The sequence below is a fragment of the Hemiscyllium ocellatum genome, chromosome 16 (assembly GCF_020745735.1).
Source record: "Hemiscyllium ocellatum isolate sHemOce1 chromosome 16, sHemOce1.pat.X.cur, whole genome shotgun sequence".
In the NCBI taxonomy this organism is placed as follows: domain Eukaryota; kingdom Metazoa; phylum Chordata; class Chondrichthyes; order Orectolobiformes; family Hemiscylliidae; genus Hemiscyllium; species Hemiscyllium ocellatum.
In genome coordinates this window covers 34,197,483-34,219,342 of record NC_083416.1, presented here as the reverse complement: position 1 = coordinate 34,219,342, position 21,860 = coordinate 34,197,483, and the positions used below count along the sequence as shown (strand labels likewise).

The 21,860-nt window shown below is 38.9% G+C and overlaps 1 protein-coding gene across 5 annotated transcripts in view; it reads left to right on the top strand.

The window, feature by feature from the left end:
* Positions 1–21,860, top strand: part of arhgef37 (Rho guanine nucleotide exchange factor (GEF) 37) — a 169,812-nt gene that overhangs the window by 74,838 nt on the left and 73,114 nt on the right. For all 5 annotated transcript variants that reach the window (XM_060836771.1, XM_060836770.1, XM_060836769.1 and 2 more), the window contains 2 exons: positions 5,372–5,495; positions 13,926–14,073. In XM_060836771.1, coding sequence (XP_060692754.1) covers positions 5,372–5,495; positions 13,926–14,073 — 272 coding nt within the window. The remainder of the gene's footprint in view (positions 1–5,371; positions 5,496–13,925; positions 14,074–21,860) is intronic.

Genomic DNA, 21,860 nt, shown 5'->3' with positions numbered 1-21,860 from the left:
TGCAATAGCTTCAGAAAGGGAAGTCACTGAGTCAATATGGGTGGAAGTCAAAAACAGGGAAGGAGCAATCACTTTCTTCTAAGTTTTCTATAGACCCCCCCAATAGCAACAGAGACATGGAGAAGCATATTGGGAAGCAGATTTTGGAAAGGCGCAGAAGTAACAGGGTTGTCGCCATGGGTAACTTCAACTTCCCTAATATTGATTGGAACCTCCTTGTGCAAATAGTTTGGGTGGAGCAAATTTTGTTAGGTGTGTCCAGGAAGGATTCCTGACTCAAGCAATCTCAGCTATCTGTAAGAATATTAGGGGGTTATGGTAGGGGTTTTTAACTTTCCAAACATAGACTGGAATTGCCATAGTGTTAAGGGTTTAGATGGAGAGGAATTTGTTAAGTGTATACAAAAATTTTTTCTGGTTCAGTACGTGGATGTTCCTACGAGAGAAGGTGCAAAACTTGACCTACTCCTGGGAAATAAGGCAGGGCAGGTGACTGAGGTGTCAGTGGATGAGCACTTTGGGGCCAACGATCATAATTCTTTTAGATTTAAAATAGTTATGGAAAAAGATAGACCAGATCTAAAAGTTGAAGCTCTAAAATGTAGAAAGGCTAATTTTGACAGTATTAGGCAAGAACTTTGAAAAGCTGATTGGGGGCAGATGTTCGCAGGTAAAGGGACAGCTGGAAAATGGGAAGCCTTCAGGAATGAGATAACAAGAATCCTGTTAGGGTGAAAGGAAAGGCTGGTAGGTATAGGGAATGCTGGATGACTAAAGAAATTGAGGTTGTTTAAGAAAAAGAAGGAAGCATATGTCAGGTATAAACAGGATAGATCAAGTGAATCCTTAGAAAAGTATAAAGGCAATAGGAGTATACCTAAGAGGGAACTTAGGAGGGCAAAAAGGGGAACATGAGATAGCTTTGGCAAATAGAATTAAGGAGAATCCAAAGAGTTTTTACAAATACATTAAAGACAAAAGATAACTAGGGAGAGAATAGGGCCCCTCAAAGATCAGCAAGGCGGGCTTTGTGTGGAGCCGCAGAAAATAGGGGAGATACTAATCCCAACTCCTGTATTCAATACTTCGACCATTCAAAGAAAGCGTACCAAACGTCGCCTTCACTATCCTATCTACCTGCGACTCCACTTTCAAGGAGCCATGAACCTGCACTCCAAGGTCTTTTTGTTCAGCAACACTGTCCAGGACCTTACCAAGATATACCCAAGGTTACCATGTTAGGGAAGAGATTTTCGTGCCTTTGTGTCATCACTGTCCATTGGAGTAATATCAAATGATTAGAGGGTGGCAAATGTTATTCCCTTGTTAAAGAAAGGGAATTGAAATAACTCTAGGAATTACATGCGTGTCATTCCTACGTCAGTGGTGGGCAAATTGTTGGAGAGGATTCTGAGAGACAGGATTTATGATTATTTGGAAAAGCATAATTTGATTAGAGATAGTCAGCATGGCTTTGTGAGGGGCAGGTGATGCCTCACAAAACTTATTGAATTTTTTGAGGATGTCATAAAACACATTGATGAAGCTAGAGCAATGGATGTGGTGTACACAGATTTCAGCAAGGTTGGTTTAAAAGGTTCCCCATGAAGGACTCATTCAGAAAGCAAGGAGAGACGGGATACAGGAAGATTTGGCTATCTGAATACAGAATTGGCTGGCCCATAGAAGACAGAGGGTGGTAATAGATGGAAAGTATTCAGCTTGGAGCTCAGTAGCCAGGGTGTTCTGCAGGGATCTGTTCTGGGACTTTTGCTCTTCGTGAATTTTGTAAATGACTTGGATGAGGAAGTGGATAGGTGGGTTGGTAAGTTTGCAGGAAGGTTGGTTGAGTTGTGGATACTTTGGAGGGCTGTTGTAGGTTGCAACAGAACATTGACAGGATGCAGAGATGGGCTGAGAATTGGCAGATGGAGTTCAACCTGGAAAAGTGTGAAGTATTCATTTTGGAAGGTCGAATTTGAATGCAGGTAACAGGGGTAAAGACAGGATTCTTGGCAGTGTGGAGGAACAGAGGGAACTTGGGGGCCTTGCCGTAGATCCCTCAAAGTTGCCACCCAAGTTGAGAGAGTTATTAAGAATGTGCATGGTGTGTTCCCTTTCATTAGCAGGGGGATTGAGTTTAAGAGTTGCAAGGTTATGCTGCAGCTCTCTGAAGCCCTGTTTAGACCACACATGGAATATTGTCTTCAGTTCTGTCACCTCATTACAAGAAAGATGTGGGAAGCTTTAGAGAGGGTGCAAAGGAGATTTACTAGGATGCTTCCTGGACTAGAGGGCATGTCTTATGAAGATATGTTGAGGGAGCTAGGGCTTTTCTCATTGGAGTGAAGAAGAATGAGAAGTGACTTGATAGAAGTGTACAAGATGGTGGGAGGCATAGATAGAGTGGATAGCTAGAGACTTTTTCCCAGGGTGGAAATGGCTATCATGAGGGGACATAATCGTAGGGTGGTTGGAGGAAGACTTAAGGGAAATGTTAGAGGTCAGTTCTTTACACAAGGAGTGGTGGGTGCGTGGAATGCACTGCCAGGAGTGGTAGTAGAGTCAGATATGTTAGGGACATTTAAGTGATTCTTGGATAGGCACATGGATGATAGTAAAATGAAGGGTACATAGGTTAGTTTGATGTTAGAGTAGGATAAAAGGACGGCACAACATCCTGTGCTGTACTGTTGTATGTTGTAAGTCACACTGACTTGTAAATACATCACAGCTGCTGCAGTGTCACTAGTCAAAATCCTGAACTTACCTCTCTAACAGCACTATGGGTGTTCCTATATGGAATTTAGGGATTCAAGAATGGAGCTCACCGCCACTTTCTGGAGGGCAGCTAGAGATGGGCAGGAAATGCTCGCCCAGTCAGCCACACCCACATCGCCTAAATAAAAAAAACTGTCACCTACTTCTCCGTGGTGGTCCACTTGAACTCCAGCTGAAGTGGACGCAGTCTGTTCATTTTCCTCTTGTGGCTGTTATGCCTTTGTAGGTTATCATGGCCACGTACATGTCAACTGTGCATCTCCAACGGCTAGCATACCTCAGTCATTGTCACTGGGCCTTGCTACATTGATATTTCCTCAGACAACAAGTCCAAGGAGAATAAAATTGATCATATCTATGAGGGAGCAGACACTTTCACTTCAGTGGCTACCTCAATTGTTTGCCAGCCGTCCGGATTGCTGAAGGGAACTGTTGCCTGGGTGCAGTTGATAACCATTCCATGCCTTTTTGCATCATTGACTGATCAATGCTGCAGACCATGGCATTCAGCAAACACTGCTGCATACACTCCTCAATGAGGATGGCCACTCTGTCAGTGGAGGAACTCATGCATTCATTCAAAACCCTGGGCCATGGTGGTATACATGAGTGGTATGGACTTGTCCATCCTCAGTTCATGAATGTGCATTGTTTTGGGGTAACTACAACAGGCAGGCCAATATTTCTTGCTGCTTAAGCAAATTAAGGTTCCTTTGCTGAGACTCACAGAAGCCCTGCAGCTGTATGCTTAGTCTAGCTGTCTCTGTCCTCCATCGTGGGAAGAAGACTGTTCATAACTGCCTTTGCCTCTATCACCTTCTCCTGAAGTTCAGTGCCATGCTCTGTCAAGTTTCGAAAATCACCCTTTCTAATTCTGCATAAGGACCAAATGATGTGGATAAAACAGGGTTAACAAAAGGTGCACTAGTATGATATAATGATATTAAGTCCTCTGTTTAGGATGCCTGACAAGCCTCCAGTTATGTAGCTATACTTCTGTGTTCATCCTCCACCAAGAATTCTGTAGAAAATATAAGAAGAAGTTTGAGAATTTACCTATTGTGGCAGGAACCTCTGTAAAGCTGAGTGCTGAAGGTTATTTTATCTCTTGCAGTACTCCACTCAGTTTCTCTACAAGACATTCCTGCTGCTTACGAATTCTGCCATCTTCTACTCTGTTTGGTTATTGCTTTCTCCTGTCACCCAACTGAAGCAGTACCTTGTCCCACTCTCACACAGCACTTCAAGGGTGGTACGTCAATCAGTGAAGTCTAAAGGAGCCCTATCTTGACTGGCAAGCCTATATTCTTCCCTCTGATGAACTGGAGCGTGAATCTAAATGGCTACCTTTAAGTTGGACCCATCCTGATGGAAAGTAAAAATAGTAATATCAAAAAATAACTTGTACTGGTGTGGTCTGGTATTGTATTCCATTAAAATTGAACTCTAGTTCAAACAATATTAGTCATTTCCATTTACTGTATATTATTCTCACCTCACCATCTCCATCTGATACTCACTGTCAGCTATTGACTGACCTCTGTGGTAGTAACCTCCAGTGCCCAGGAAGGTGACAGCCTGCGACTCGGCCCAAACGTTTCTTCTGATGTTTAGGACTGGTGAAAGTGTTCAGCTGCTTCTGAAGGCAGACTCCTGCCCAAAAATGCAACATGTTTCTGGCCTAATATCGTTGTCAGCTTCATATAAAGTACTCTGCTGGCTGTGCGAGTGGGCGACATAGCAACATGAGCCTCTGAAATATGAGTTAAATCATTGAATGTATGACATATTTAATATATTGCAACAGTTCTGATTACTCCATCAACCTTTGTTGTGTAAAATACAGACTGTCTCCTCATGCCATGTAACCTACTTATTGTTTCTTCCTATTTTATGCAGTGTTTTTAGTCATGGTTTTGTGATAATCTATCATTTATGCAAGGAAATATTACTAATGTGAATTTCAAGATGTGATTGGCCATGAAAATTTCTTCAGTCATGTGCCAGCCTCGTGTAAAAGAGACCTAAAGCCCAAAACCGTAAGACGTGAGCGACTGATTTTAGTGCTGGGATCCCTGTCGCAGTTACAGATCATGCTGCCCTGTCCTTATTGAAATCTTGCTCACATCAACTACATATTCAAACTAGCTCCGTTCCCATATTTCTATTATGATTACCACCAAACAGTCAGCCCTAGTCACAACTTCTGCTAACAAGAAGTTTCAATCTGAAAAACTTTGGTCGAATTCCTAAAAAACAGAAAACATAAAAAATGTACTGTCAATATCCAAAGGAGGAAAACAGCTAAATATTTTGGATGAGACAATCCACTCAAACTGTCATAGAATGCAGGAATTTTGAGCGAGCATTCCACTACAAGTATTAGCTTATTTTTACTTATTAGGTGCTGACATGCATAATTCCAGGGTTTGCCATTTTATTTCAGATTTCCAGAATTCACTATTCCTTTTGGCCTCCTTACAATGAAAAAAAAACACACTCAACCCCACCCCCAAACCACTGGTCATGGCTGGGATGCAGCTTAAAATGCAAAACATTTTCAAAGTCACATATTGTTTTTCTTGATTAGGTGCCAGATTTGGACCTGGAAGGCTTGTTTGGAGGTACTGATGAAGTACTACATGTATCCTCCAATCTACTCAAAAATTTGGAAGTCGCAGCCACTGGGAAATCTGATCAAGTCTTCTTGATAAGTAATTCTTCAAATAGTATTTCGTATTAGCTTTGGAAAAATAAGTTAAGCTATTTGCTCTAACCCCCTGGATTTTATTCACGTGACAGTGGTACTAGCAGTTATGGACAGGTGTATTAATTCTCAGGGGTCGATTAAGTGATGGTAGATTTTGAACAGGCCAGTGTTAGACATTCCTCCTGATGAGGGATCCAGAGAGGACAGAAACTCCGTCCCCCAAAAGCTCTCTGGTGGTTCTCCAATGCAGGCAGTGTCACTGGGAGTGGTGCCTGTTACTGGCAATGTACTGAGTTCCATCCCTAGCATTGGCAGTGAATCCCAAGGTATAGTGAGTAATGGTTTGATGTGGGCCTTCGTGAGTGGTCATCAGTAACGTTTGGACAGTGAAATGTGTTTCAAGGAAGGGACATGTGCTGGTTTTCAGCATTCCCCTTCCCAAGGCACGAACCTTGATTGGATACAAAGTGGATGTGAATAAGGGGCTGCATGAGGCTGCAGGCAAATTCAAGAAGGTTTGTTGGCAGTCTTCAGCATGCAAGAGACTGTGAGAGAGTTTGGGAGAGTAACTGAAGTACCATTAAATTCCATAGGTCTTGGGGATAATCGGTTTTATAATAAACCTGAAGTGGCTTAGCTGCCAGGCGAAGGCAGATATCTGTCACATTCAGAAAGGAAAAAGAATTTCTGAGGGAAGTAGAAAACATTGCTCTACAGGGTGAAGAAGAATAAGAGTGTCCTACTAGGCTTCCAAGGAATGTGGCAACCTTCCTGACCAGACTCTCCTCCTTACTTCATGTGACTCTACCATTAAACTCCCTTTACTGCTTATTAGCAAGCTGTCCCCTGGTAGTAGCCATTGGCGTCTGGTTTTCTTTACTTACATTCCTATCTGCTCTTGGCTGCTGTTTACCCCACCATGTAAGTGAAGTCTGGGAATTAAAATACCTCAAGTCACAAGCTCAGATATTCTCCTCAATCCCTGCCCAAGACCTGTACAGGCTTAAAATGAATGTCAATCATTCTGTGCAAGTCATGTCAATACTTTTTACTAGATTTGTTATCAATGCTGAATAGTTCTGACCTCCTTTCACTAACCAGTTGGTAAACCATGCCCAAGGCAAAGCTGAGTGCAAATGCCAGTCAAATATCTAAAAAGCTTTTTAGCTGAGAGTGTAGCATTCCTGATGTTATAACCATGGTACTGTTTTTGCTCAGTTTTGCATTGAGCAATGGAAATCCAGACTGTTAAAAGGTACATGCTGTTTGATAGGCATTGGGAAATAAAAGCTTGTAACTTAAATCATTGATTTAAGTGAGATAGTTTGTAATATGCATACACATGCAGTTAGATTTGTCTCTCAATGCCAGATCTAAATTTGAAAGCTTTATTTGGAATTACAGTTCTACTGTATACATTGTATTACAAACATTGCTTTTAAATAAATAATTAATGTATAGATGGCACATCTAAATGTTATTTTTTGTCAAAACTAATAAACAGTCACCTTTCCCACTTTTCTGCCCTTACAATTTGTTTATGCAACTCCTGTGTCTTAGGTGAGCAATTGGATTGTTAAAAAATCCAACATTATTCTGCCCATTCTAGATTCTACATTCCCCATCAATTAGTGCAACCTGAAACTAGGGTTAGACACATTTACTATGCTAATATAGGATGGAGTAACTAAGACCAATTTCAGGATTACCCATCCTCTTCCAAAATTGTTGGAAGGAGCCAGAAATAACAGGAATGTTCCTTTAATTTGTTCAGACAGCAACCTCTGGGGGAGTAAAATCTGCTGTACCATATCATCGCACTTAACAAGCATAATTTATTTTGAAAATGTTTATCACATCAGCTTCATGAATATTGTAAAGGAACAAATTACAAACATACAGCCAAGGTCATTTATTTTTGTAATTTGAATTCCAATTTAGTTGTAAAAATTCAAAACTGTTGTGATTACAGTGTTAAAATCATTACATATTTACAGATAAATCATTTTCTAAATTGCAGAATGCACAAAGGTCATTAGTTTTTATTCTTAGCACATACATTTAAAAATAAACATAGTCGAAAATTAAATAAAATCCTGCCTCCACTTGCTCTTTCACTAAATCACACTTTATGAACAACATATGCACAAATTGTTTAAGATACCGAGTGACAGGTCAGATAATCTGTGGTAACTTGCATCCTAACTCCCCAAAGCCTGTTCATTATTTCCAAGCCAATAAGTCAGGAGTGTGATGGATTACTACCCACTTACCTGAATGTTTGCACCTCCAAATACATTGAAGGAGTTTGACATTATACAGGATGAAGCAGCCTACCTATTTGGCACCACATTCCATCGCCATCAAGATTCACTCCCTTCCACCATGCACATATAGCGATTGTAGAGTGTACCACCTCCAATTTGTACTTATCAGTACTCCTTCTGCAGTACAGTTCATTATTCCAGAAGAAGTGGTGGATGCAGGTACAGATACAACGTTTCAAAGAGATTTGAATAAAAACGAAAGGTTTGCAGGGACATGGGCCAAGTGCAGGCAGTTGGGACTAGTTTAGTTACAGATTGTGATTGGCATGGACTGGTTGGACTGAAGGGCCTGTTTCCATGCTTTATGACTCTATGGCAGCAGTAGTATGGAAACACCATCATCTGGAAGTTTTCATCTAAGCCTTGCACCATTCTGACTTGGAACTATATGATTGTTCCTACACTGTTGCTAGATCAAAATCCTAGAATTCCCCTCCTAACAACACTGGTTTTACCTATACTGCAACGACAGCAGTGGTTTATGAAGACACCTTCTGAAAGGCAGTTAAGAATAAATACTGTTCAGTCAGGTATTGTAAAATAGCTCCTATAAATGTGAGATTTGTAAAATTTTTATCTTTTGGGAACGTGTTTCAAATTTAGGTATAATAAAGGAATGAAGTGGGGTCATGTGACCAGTTCTGAATAGAGCGAAAGCATTTCCGAGTTATTAAGGGTAGGCCCAGTTTGTTTCACTGAGTCCCAAGCAAATAATGGCAGAAACTGTGGTTCTCTGAAGGCCTAACAATTTCAGACTGTAATGATTTTAATTTAAACTGACTTCATTCCAAGATAGAATTGACATCTAAACAATAAGTAATTAGCATGTTTAGTGGATACAAGGCTCATGGAGATGGGCTTGAGTGGGAAAGGGTGAATAAGGAAGTTGTAGGATCAGACCATTAGGTTTTCTTAATTAGACTGACCCTGACAATTATCTTAAATTACACAGGCAAGCCTGTCTGCCAGTATCCTTCAAAGAGAGACCAAAGAAATAGAGGTAACAAGTCTCTATGGATTGCCATGCAAGAATGCAAGTGAGAGAACTCTGTTAGATTGAAGCAACTGAAGTTGTAAGGATTTTCAAATAGACTGGCATAGTTTTAGCTCATGGAAGGAACCTCTAATTCATCACACATTGGTCCAGGATTAGGAGTTACTTGGTTGAAAACGGAAAGGAAATAAGTTGTTTGGTGTTCAGAATCATTCTGAACTATTTCCAGGAGAGTAGAGTGTCTACTTATGGGACAGGGTAAAGTATAACCATTGTAAGAAATCTTTGGTCATTTTAAAAGTTAAAAGATGAATCTTCTGTATTTAAGAGTATATGTTATATGTTAAAATAATGTTTATTCAATGTTACTTTTAGTTTGTTGCAATAAAAGCTTTATAATGTAAAATCATGTAACATGCCAGCTATTCAATGGAGTTTCTGTTTGTTATCCATCTGTACAGCTATCTTAACATTCTAATTTTTCTCAATCATTCAAGTGACGATTTACATAGTTAGATATTTAGATATTCAAACTCTTTCCTAGACATTCTGTCTCATTCATAAATTAACACAGAATTAGCTACCACATCATCTAATTTGAACCTAGAAACTACTATGGCAATATTAATGGGTGAGTGCTCACACATAGAATTACGGACAGAAGAATGTCAAATAAAGCAATGAATCTATTTATTGGAAATGGTTTAATGTCTGTGAATGGTGTAAGGGTTTGACAGCACTGCAGTGGAGTTGTTGGAGTTGGTTGTGTGGAGTCCTTGATTTGGCTACACTTGAGTGGATGAATTGGGGAGACAGTGGTGAACAACTTTCCCAACTCATTGCCAATTAAGACCCCTGGATAGGTAATTAATGCCTTTTCTTGGCTGGCAGCTCTGTAGGGACAGGATTTCTGTCTCCAAGCTCCTTGTTTGTAGGAAGGAAATACTACTGGCTAGTCAAGTGCCTGATTGGCACTTAGTACGGTAGATCTTCCCAAAAAGAGAAGCTGTAAGTTGCACACTAGCTCTCCAGTCAACCAATGATATGCCCATTACCTGGGTTAATTACTATCCTTACACTTCCTGCTTAATGCCCTTCTGTTAGAAAATGCTGTAGAGATACAAGTTGCTGTAACAGCTAACAGGTTTAATATTTAGATTTATAAAAAAAAACTCAACCTGTGATTTCAGAGTCATACCTTCAAATAAAGTTGGCTACATTGCTCATCTTCAAAAGGAAACAGGTTTCTGTTTGATTGATATGCTCAATTGTTATTCATTTTGAATCTTTTCTTGATGTTGAGTAGGAATTTAATCCAATTAGGCAGAAAAGAATTGCAAGGCATTTTAAACTATATCGTGCATCATATATATGTAACAATGCAAGGTCGTTGTAAAATGTAACCATCTTTATGCAAACCTTGAATGTAATAATGTTAGTATTGTATTTTAAGTGAGGTTCGTTTATATGTTCCTCCAGTCCTTGCATTCACTCTTACATTTTTAGTTAGAAAGAAAGCACTTACATGGCTTATTTAATAATTTCAGAACATCAGTTGAACAGAATTTAAATTGTTTAAACAGTTGCATTAAAAAACTCACATGTTATGAGATTTGTCTAATCACTCCACTAAAGTAAACTAACATGACTGTCAGTAAAACAGTTGAAGGAAATATTGCCTCCAAAGATCGTTGGATCAGTGGAGTGCAGAAAGGAGAGCTGAGATTTGACACAAAATCTGGTTGTGTAATAAGTCTATTTTAACTCTCTGTGTACGTGAATATATTTTAAGCGACTTTTAATTGAAGACTAGAAGTTTCCCCATTGACCTTTGTTTTTGAATTCCATAAAGAACGCCGTGTTTATAATTGGTATGCATTCTTTGAAACCTGAAACTTTATTAACCGAGGAGAGTGAATCTATTAGGCATCCTATTACCTTGTCCAAAGACAGATTGGCACCTTTTCTCTTAGGCTCCATGGGGCTTTAGAGGACAGATTGGGATTGGCACTGCATTCAGGCATTAATCAGCCTACTATGACCTAATCTTCAGGATTTGGAATGTGCTTTTGGGGTATTTGAAGGAGCTTGATGGAGAGTTTGTTTTGCTGGAGTTATACCAGTGGCACACTTCCTCAGGAATTTTGAATTTTCTTTTCAAATTAATGAAATTAAGAGCGTCTCTGTCTCTATTCAAGATGGGAAATACTAACACACACTTATGAGAAAAGCATCATTTTTTTTCCTTTAAGTGTGTTCATTTTCACCATAGAAACAAGATTATCGACTCTCTGAACAGATCCCTGGCTCATCACCTTATCTCACAGTTAAGCAGCTGTTCTGTAGGTAGGTTCTCGATTGGAACCTTGGCAATGCCTTGTCTCAAGCAAGGTGACCGGATTTCAGGGTTTTGAAACTGTTTCTTCATTCTTAACTGCAAAAAGTACATCAGAATAGCAAGGTTAGTTTTTGCTATAAATGTTTTTCATTCATTTTGTTAGTAATTGTGGAGCAGTGTGGCTACAAATAAACATCAAATTATCATAGTTCAAGCATATTAACACACTAACACCCAAAACCTTAGCAATCGCTGTTGTTTTAAACCATGTGTTAACCCTTCACGCACGCAAGTCAACAATCAAGAATTTAGAAATGGCATATCGATAAGTTATCTGCAGCTATGGATGAAATCTTCTGCTTGTGGGGATGCAGGAAGGGCACATAATTAGATGGCATATAGGCATACCCGATACTTGCACCTTCTCTCCTCTGCTGGAAATAAATTACAGATGAGAATGTCTAAGGTGTTCAATCGACAAGCACTGCTGCCAATTAATGTCCACTTAAGGGTTTTCTGCCCCGAAAGCTCCTAGTGATGTCAATTCCATGACACATCATGTACTTTACTCCTGCATCCTAGACTCCAGTGTTACTTTTCTGGCACCACTTCTGATTGGTCAGCAACTTCTACCAGATTGCTTCCCCCGCCCCATTTGAACAGGAATCTAAGAGTAGAAGGAAAATTCTGCTGTTATCCACAAAACTGCTCAATTAGAAAAGATGTGGCAAATCTTCCTTAAAATAAGCAGCATGAGTCTCTCAATGGTTCCCCAACTGGCAGCTAAAGCCACAACTGTCATTTAAAGATTCTGCCCAGTAAAATGATGGTAGGTGTCATCAGCGATGCTATCAAATAGAATAGTTGCTTTGCAATAACCAGCTCAGTGATGCCAGGTTTGGGTTCGGCCAGACCCAGACTTCATTCCAGGATTGGTTCAAACATGGATAACAGCTGAATTCCAGAGGTGAGGGGGAATATGGAGTGTAGCAGTTCAGTAAGATAGTTCAAGGCCACATTTGACTGAGTGTAGCATCAAAATGTCCTTACAAAATTGGAGTTCATGGAAATCCCAAGAAAAACTGCCTACTGGCTGCAGTGATATCTGGCATGTAGGAAAATGACTGTTGGAGATAAGTCATCTGAGCTCCAGGGCATCTCTGCAGCAATTCGTTAAGATAGCATCCTCAGCTCAGCCATCTTCAGCTGCTTCATCAATGACCTACCCTCCATTATAAGGGCAGCAATGGGGATGTTGGCTGATGATTATACAATGTTCGGCATCATTTGCAATTCCTCACATACTGAAACAGTCCTAGGCCAAATGCAGCAAGACCTGGACAATATCCAGATTTAGGATGACAAGTGGCAAGTAACATTTGTGTGACATATGTGCTAAGCAATAACCAACTCCAACAAAGGGAAATCTAACTATTGTTCCTTGGCATTCAATGATATTACCATCGGTGATTCCCCACTACCACATCCTGCTAGTCATTGTTGATCAAATACTGGACAGGACTGGTCATATTAAGTACAGGTGGCTACAAGAGTAGGCTAGAGGCTAGGAATCATACGATGAGTAAATAAAACATCCTAAATTCCCAAAGTTTGTTCAATATCTACAAGGCCACAATCTGAGTGGAATACTCCCCATTTACTTGCATGAGGGCAGCTCCACCATCACATAGGAAGCTTGACACCATCCAAAATGAAGCGTTCGGCTTGAGAATTTTTTTAAAAATGTTTTTATTTAGCCTGTTTTTCTAATCAACCTGTTTAGAAATGTTATTACATACCTCTGGAGCATTTGGGAAATGAACCTGGGTGTCTCACTATGCCACAAGAGGGCCCACTCCCCCATCCACATCCACAAACATTCAGTTCCTTCACCACCAATGCTTACGAGCAGCTCCTGCTACAGAAATTCACCAAGGTTCCTTAGAATGCACATTCCAAACCCATAACTATTACTTCATAAAAGGATTAACCGTTCACCATCCTGACTTGGAAATATGTCACCATTCCTTCATTGGCACTGGACCAAAACCCTGGGAAAACTTCTCACTAAAGGTGTTGTGGATGAAACTGTACCACATGGAGTGTAGCAGTTCAATAAGGTAGTTCAAAGTCAGCTAGGAATGTGCAATAAATAATGGTCCAGTCAACAATGCTCCCACCCTATGAATGAATTAATTGAAAACAAAAATAAGTTTCAATGCTTTTTTAGCTTTAATACATTTTATTTCTAAATTATCAATCTTTTTATGTTCCATAAGTATTTACAAATAAAATTCACAAGTTATGTCCAAGTTAGTTCCACCACCGAGCAATGGCCTTATTTCAGACTGATCTGGTACTTACAAAAAAACTGCCTTGGTCTTTGTAAAACTAGTATTTTTTTTTTCTTGACCTTTCGATTGTAAATATATTTACGAAAGAGGAGAATTTCAAAAGATGACCTCACATTTTTGAGTTTAGTTCAGGCTGTGGCTTGAACTAATAGTTTATGGTTATTTGGATTTTCTTCTAGTACATTAAGGTCTTTAGACAGATAATATTTTAATTGTATAAGAATATTTAATGCTTCAAAACTAGCAATATAAGTTTCTAGGATATAGCAAGTTCATTAAGTCCATTGTGTGTGTCAACAGTTTATGAATCTCACTACTCCTTCTTCTCTAGAATGTGTTTTCCTCTTGTTCAACCATATATCTATATTTGCCCCAAGTTACAGTATTCCCTGATGATTCATAGGTGTTTTTCTTCTGAAAGGCAACGTGTTTCTCACCTTCAAACAAGAGCTGGAAGATGCTTACAAAGAGTACTGTGCAAACTATGAGAACATGCTGCAACTCGAAACTGACTACAAGAGGAATGAACTTATCTGGAAAGAAGTTACAGACACCCTCCATGAAGTGGGGTAGGAGCCTTGCACAAGTACATTTATTTTATGCTCCTGAGGCTTTAACTCTTTATATGTTCGAACATGTATAACATTTGGAAATAATGAAGCAAGTTTAATAAGACAGAGTATTGCATGCAGTTCTGGAATCCACATTACAATTGGGTATGATTGTTCTGGAGAGATGTTCCCGGGACTGGAGAGTCTTAGTTATGAAAAGAGATTGGATAGACTGGAGTTGTTCTCCCTGGAGCAGAGGAGACTGAGGGAGAATATGATTGAGATATATAAAATTATAAGGTGCATTGGTGAAGAAAATCCTTTTCAGAAGGTGGTGAGAATCTGGAACTAACAGCCTGTCAGGGTGGTAGAAGCAGAAACCCTTGTAATGTTTAAGAAGTATTTAGATATACATTTGTGATGCCAGGGAATACTAGGCTATGGGCCTAGTGCAAGAACATGAAGTTCAAATAATTATGAAATAGCGGTTTTTGAAAGGCAAAGGGCTGACAGGCTTTTTTCTATACTGTAGACCTCTATGACTCTCAGAGGTCTACTGACAATGAGAGCAAGCTTCCTGCCTTTGTAGCTGCAATAAGTAGAAAGGCAAGGTGGATATAATATGAGCTTGGAATCTCTTTAGCTGAGGGAGAAAAGTGCAAAAATACAACACAAGGCAGAGTAAATCAGTAAGACTGTAAGCAAGCAGCTAGGCTCAGAGTGAGTCATCTGTATGTTAGCAAATGAAGGACATAGAGATGCCGCCTGAGCCAGTCCATGAACTGGATACATGTCCTGAGTGCACAGAGTCCTTGCAGCAACATTAATTCTGCCACAACGTGGATGTGGGATGCATGTGACTGCTGCTCATGAAGCATGTCCTGAGAGTTTGGTACCTAATGTCCAATGTGGAGAGCTTTCTGGGCAATTAGTGAACTGAATTCAGGTATCTGCTCTGAGTTCTATGTGATGCCCAGCTTGTTTGGCACATTTGATAAGCTTGGAAGCTGATGTTAATAAAGTGAGGTGGGTCCTTAACAAGGTGTTTACCAACTTTATTTGGTGACTTGCTACAATGTAGAAAGCATAAAAGATCACAAGTGCTCTTGTGACACAATGATAGTGTCCCTGCCTGTGGGCCAGGCAGTCTGGGTTCAAGTCCCATCTGCCACAGAAGTGTGTCATAACATGTATGAACAGATTGATTAAAAATATCTGCAAGATGACATTGAGATAAACATTACTGGAATTTTCTTTTGATTCTGTCACAAATCTCACCGTAACCCATGTTGCTGCAACTCCTATAATATTCTGCCATATATTTCTGCATATTAGGTTCAGGATTCCGTATACTTCTTTATTAACCACTCTGCCTACCTGTCCTGCCACCATAAATGATATTTGTACATATGCATCCAGCCCCTAGCTGCCTCTGCTCCTGCTCTCCCTTTCTTTTCTCCCTTTGTATTTTCTACCAAAATGAATCAATTCATACTTTACTGCAATAAATTTAATTTGTCATTTGTCTTTTCATTCACCTACCTGCTTATCTTCTTTTGCAGCTCCAAATCAACCTCTCTTGGTGTACAATGATTCCAGGTTTTGAATCATGCACAGATTTTGAAATTGTGCTCTGTACATCAAGAGCTGATTATTAATTTTTAGCAAAAAATCATAACACCAAAAAGCAACCAGTCATCATTACTCTTTGCTTTCTGTCATTCAGCCAATTTTGTATTCATGTTACTACTGTCCCTATTATTCCTTGAACTTTGCTGACACATCTGTTGTGTGGCACCCCTCTTCAGACATCTGTTACTTCATCAAAATCTCAAAGCAGTCGAACACAATTTTACTTAACAAATCCATGTTAACTTTTAATCTACATTTGCCCAAATGACTATTAATTTGGCCTGAATTAACATTTGTAAAAGCTTCCTCAACTACATAGATAAACTGACTGAACCATATTTGCTAATTTATCTATATATTATTTTCATGAGAAAAGATGTAACATTTGCATTTCTCCAGTCCTCAGTATCCCATCTGAATCTAAAAATGTTTGGAAAAATATGACCAGCACTTCCACAATTTTGGTTTTTATTTCCTTCGGTATGTTTACATGCAACTTATCCTATCTTGCAGTCTCATCAATTTTATATATAAGTAGTCAAACCAATAGCTCTTATCAATGACCGATTTAAAACTTGTAACATATCCAAATTAATTATATTGTATCATCATGATCTGCATAGTATTTTCTTATTTGTAAATTCATTTGTAACTGTTAATTTAATACCACAGCCATGTCCTTGCCTACACCTTTAGGTGCCTAATCTGACCTAATCATCTGACCCCTATTTTAATATTCATGTGCACAATTAATTTTGCATTATTAAATTAGTTAATAGTGTATTCTCACGTTCTTTCTTTACTTCTCTTATTTGCATTGTCAATTTCTCTGTAAACTTTCTTGTGTTCAGTCTGGTCCTCAAGTGTATTATCCACAGATATGTCATGAACGTATTTTTTTTTGCTTCATCTTAACCTCTTTCATCATCCTGTGAGCACTGGATTTATTTTTCCTTCCTTTCCCCTTTTTTGGCATGATACCTTGATTCCCTTTGAATTATTTCTTTAATAGCAGTCCATTGTACAGTTACAATTTTGACTGCTAATCTTTGATTATCTCTGAACCAGATCCATTTAGCCCATTGAATAAAAGCAAAATATTGCAGATGCTGGAAATCTGAAATAAAAACAGAAAGTGATGGAGAAACGCAACAGATCTAGCATCAACAATGGAAAGAAAAACAGTGTTAATGGTGCACAGTCTTTCCAAAACCTATTGAAGTTCATTTTTCCCCAGTTAATTATTCTTATTCCTCATTGCCTTGTGTTCTTTTCCATCGTGAACCTGCATCTTATTATATAATGATCACTGTTGCCTACATCTTAGTCTATTGCCACTTGACCCACCTCATTTCCAAGAATCACACTCAGCAAAACCTGCTTATTTGTTTGTACTGAACACATGAAACAGTGGAAAAACTTTCCTAAAAACACCTTAGCAAGTCTATGTTCATAATTAAAGTCCTCTATTATAACTAGTTTAGAATTTTAGCACTTACCTTTTTTTTTTGCAGATTTATACTCCCGCATCGTGATTGTTTATGGATTACATTAAACAGTGTAATTGCACCATTTTTGACCTTTAGTTCTAGTCATTTGGATTCTGTCCTTGAGTCCTCTCTCTCAAATACTGCAATGTTCTCTCTAATCAACACTCTCCCCCTCCTTTCCTAACTTATCCAAACAACTTGTATCCGGATTGTTTAATTCATTCTTGAGAAAGGTTGCTTATTAGAACAAGGAATAGCTATCTGTTTCTGCAACTCACCAATTTTATTTACTAAACTCAATGCATTCAAATGCATCCACTATAACCATAACTTAGATTTTATTATTTTCTCTATTATGCTGAACTCACCCAATATCTTAGTATTTCCTATCTAGGATGATCTATATTCTTCACAATATTCTTCATGCCTTGATATCCCTTTGTAACTCCTGGTTCCCACATCTCCACCAAGTGAGTTTAAACCCTCCCCAACAATGACCTGCAAGTCCTGACCCCTCCAGCCTGTACAGGTACCATGTCCCCCTGAACTTATCCCAATCTCCCAGGAATCTAAGCTCTCACTCTTGGACCATCTCTTCAGCCATCCATTCATCAGCTCTGTTCTCCTATTTCTATTATCAGTGCACATGGGCCTGAATATAATTCAGTGATTAATATTTTTGAGGTTTACTTCAGGAATTTCTTTATTCCCTAAATCTTAACTCGCTAAATTCTGACCACAGGATCATATCCATCTTTCTACCTGTGTCATTGGTGAAACATGACAACTGATTGTTGATCCTCCCTTTCAGTATGCACTGAGGCATTAAATGTAATCTTGACCCTGGCACCACAGAGGCAAAAACTAATATAGATTCACATTTGCTGCCTCAGAAACATCCGTCTGTTTCCCAATCAGTATTGAATCTATTGCTCTTCCAGTCATCTTTATGCCTGCCATGATTGTACAGTTGATGCTGCACTCTCCCCCGATGATAGTTCTCTTTCATACGTATTCAGACCTGAATAATTGTCAGGAAGGAAGATGTGTTACCTGCCTATTTTTTTTTGGCTTTCTGTTAGGCTTTAATTCGGTGAATCCATTTTTACACGGTTGTTCACGAATGTGGGCATCATTAACTATGCTGGTATTTATTGCCCACGCCTAATTTCCCTTGATAAAGCATTGGTGAGCTGTCTTCTTGAACTGCTTCAGTCAATGAGGTATATGCATGCTTACAGTTCTGTTAGGAAGAGAGTTCCAAGGTTTTGACGCAGTGAAGGAATAGAGATACGTTTCCAAGTCAGGATGACACGTGGTCTGGAGGAGATGGACAAACAAGGAACAAGAGTAGGTCAGTCAGCCCTTTGAGTCTGCTCCACCATTCAATAAAATCACGGCTGATCTAATCTTAGTCTCAACTCTATACTCCCTTCATATCCCCGATAGCCTTTCAAGTCCTTGGCAACCAAGAATCTGTCTACCTCTGTCATTAAAAAAAAGGTTTTAGCATTCACTCTTTTTTGGGAAGGGAATTCCAAAGACTCAGAACCTGTTGAGAGAAAATAAGGTTTCATCTTCCGTTGTTTAAATGAGGACCCTTTATTTACAACTATGACCCCTAGTTTTAGATTCTCCCACAAAAGGAAACATATTTTTAATGTGTGCCTAGTCAAGTCTCTTTAGGAGTTGTATGTTTCGATTAAGTTACCACTGACGCTGCTAATTTCCAGAGGATACAGTCTGAGCTATTTCCCTGTGAAGCAACCCACTCACTCCAGGTATTAGTCTAGTAATCCTTCAGTGAACTGCTTTCAATACAATAACATCCTTCCGTAAGTACAATGACCAGTACTGTACGTAGTACTCCACATGTGATCCAGTCAAAAAGAACTCAATGAGAAGGTTGAACCAGCTTTAGTTAAGGAAGATGATTAAGGAGAGTTCAAAATTTTAAAAAACTAAGTGATAAAACTAAAAGTAGGGCAGAGGTTTTGGATTTTATTTTTTAGGAACCAAGAGCAGATGACTAAAAACTGAATGAAAAGAAAGAACTTGTTTACAAAAGAAAATTGGCAAGAAATATACAAACAGACAGCAAGAGCTTCTACGCTATATAGAAAGAAAGCAGCTAGAATGTGGAACCCTCGGAAGATGTGATTTGATAATAAGGAATTGGGAAATGACAGCTAGATTAAACCAACATTTTGCATTTGTTTGCATTGTGAAGGACAACATAAACATCCCAAAGATATCAGATAACTAAAGTGCTAATGGGAGGAAATTCAGTAAATCCTCTTTATCCGCGAATTCACAAATCAACTATCCAAGGCAAAAAACAATATCTGCAGGTGAAAATCATGCATCTGCAATATTTTTAATCTGTTTTTAACCTATGTTTAAATAGGTTCCACGCTAATGAATTTCATCCTTTGTCGAGGTTCTCAGGAATGAACCCTTGCAGATTTGGAAGAATGACTTTATCTTATGCTTGTCTCTAACATGAGGGACAAAGCATTTGACAAACGAATAGGACTGAATTCAGATAAGTTGCCAGCATATGATGGTCTGCATGCGAGGGTTTTAAAGGAAGTGGCATTAGTTATTTTGGAGGCATTAGTTGAAATATTCCAAAACTCACTGGGAAGGCTCTGGAAGATTGTGAAACTACTTTTGTGGTTCCCTTGTTCAAGAAGGCAGAGAGACAGAAAACACAAAACTCTACACCAATAAGGGAAATTGCTAGTTTCAATCATTAAGGAGAAATAGCATGGCATTTTGTAAAGTTATTTTGAAAAAGGGAAATCATGTTTGACAAATGTACTAGATATCTTTAAGGATATAGCAAGCAATGTTAATAAAGCGGAAGTGGCAGAAGGAGTGTATTTATATTGAGAGAGGGCTCAAGATAGGAGCTTATGGTATTGCCGTCATGTATCAGCACGCATTGAGGATTGCTTAACACACAAGATGAAAGTGAAATTAAATCAAAGTTGGGATCAATGCACCTTTCTCAGGTTGGAAAGATGTAAACAATGTTACATCCTACATTCTCAATTATTTATTCTCTCAATTAGTGAGGTAAAAGTAGGGCAGAGTGTAATGCATCCAAATTTGCTGACAACAGAAAATAGATGGGAGGCTGTGCTGTCATGAGGACGTAAGGAATCTGCAAGGGGATATAGATAGATTGAGTGAGTGGAAGAAAATTTGATAAATGGATTATAATGTAGGAAAGTGTGAGACCATGCATTTTGATAGAAAGAATCAAAAAGCAGATGGTTATTTAAATAGAGGGAAACTCCAAGTAAAAAATGCCACACAGAAGGATGTGGGTATGCTTGTGCAGGAAACACAAAAAGTGCAGCAAAGCAAATTGAATTTTAGCCTCTATTGCTCGGGTGTTGGAGTTTAAAAATAGGGAAGTCATGTTACAACAGTACAGGTGTTGGTGAGGCCGCACCAAGAATACTCTCTACCATTTGGTCCCCATATTTAAGAATTGTTATATTGATATTAGAGGCAGTTCAAAAAAGATTTGCCAGGCTGGATTCCTGGGATAAATCAGTTGACTTGTTTAACGGGTTAAGCCTTTATTCATTAGAGTTTAGAAAAATGGGGGTGATCTTTTTGAAGCATAGAAAATTCTGAGGAGGCTTGGCAGGGGAGATGTTGAGAAGATGCTTCCACTAACAGGGATACCTCCAACTATGGGACAGAGTTACAGAATAAAAGGATGCTTATTTAAAACTTGAGGTGTGAAGGAAGTTCCTCTCTAAGAGGATAGTAAATGTCTGGATTTCTCTATCGCAGTAAGTTGTGGAGGAAAGATCACTGAAAGTATTTACTGAGGGTTTAGATAGACTTCTGAAATAACAAAGAATTGAAGGTTATGTTGAGCTGCCATGAATGAGGAGTGGTGGCTGTATTTCAGCAAAGCTCTTACAGAATGGTGAGGCAGGCTTAAGAGGGTGAATATGTTACTCCTGTTCCCATTTCTAATGTTCTATTTTTCTTATATTTCTGAGCTTTGTTCAATGACCTGTGTCTGTGGAGTAGATCTGATTCAATTCTGTCTAATACAGTTGCACCTGGTGACCATTGGGTGGTGCTTTGAAGCAAATCTTTGAACTCCATCACCCAGGTAGACCAATGTTCTTTCCTAACCTAGTTTTGTTCTTTTCCTTACCATGCTCGCTGTTTTCCTTATCATGCCCCAGTTTCTTTTTCTTGCATACTGGTGATCCTTGGCCTCCACTTCCTCCTTTCCTCCTCCTTTCCTTAGGGGCTTCCACATACCTGTTTTCATTAGTTTTATGCAAATGAAAATGTTGAACTTTAACCTTTTAATTAAACTCATCTCAGTATGTCCAGTATAATAGATAACTATATTTCAATATTTAGGTAAAGTCATTACTCCATAGAATATTGACATCATTTGTAAAATATTTTAAGCTGGCACACAATATTTTTGAATAGAAGTGTAAATTGAATGTATTTCTATCTTCCTGAAATGAAGTCAACGAATATTTTTTCCAGTCCTACAAGTTGTACTCCTTATTTCTTCTTGCGAATTATGCAGAATTGCTCATTATTTACTATCACCAACTTCAAATTTTAATTCCCGTCAACTATTTATATTATATGGACCCAGTTAGCCAAACCAAGACGTCTGCCTGTTTT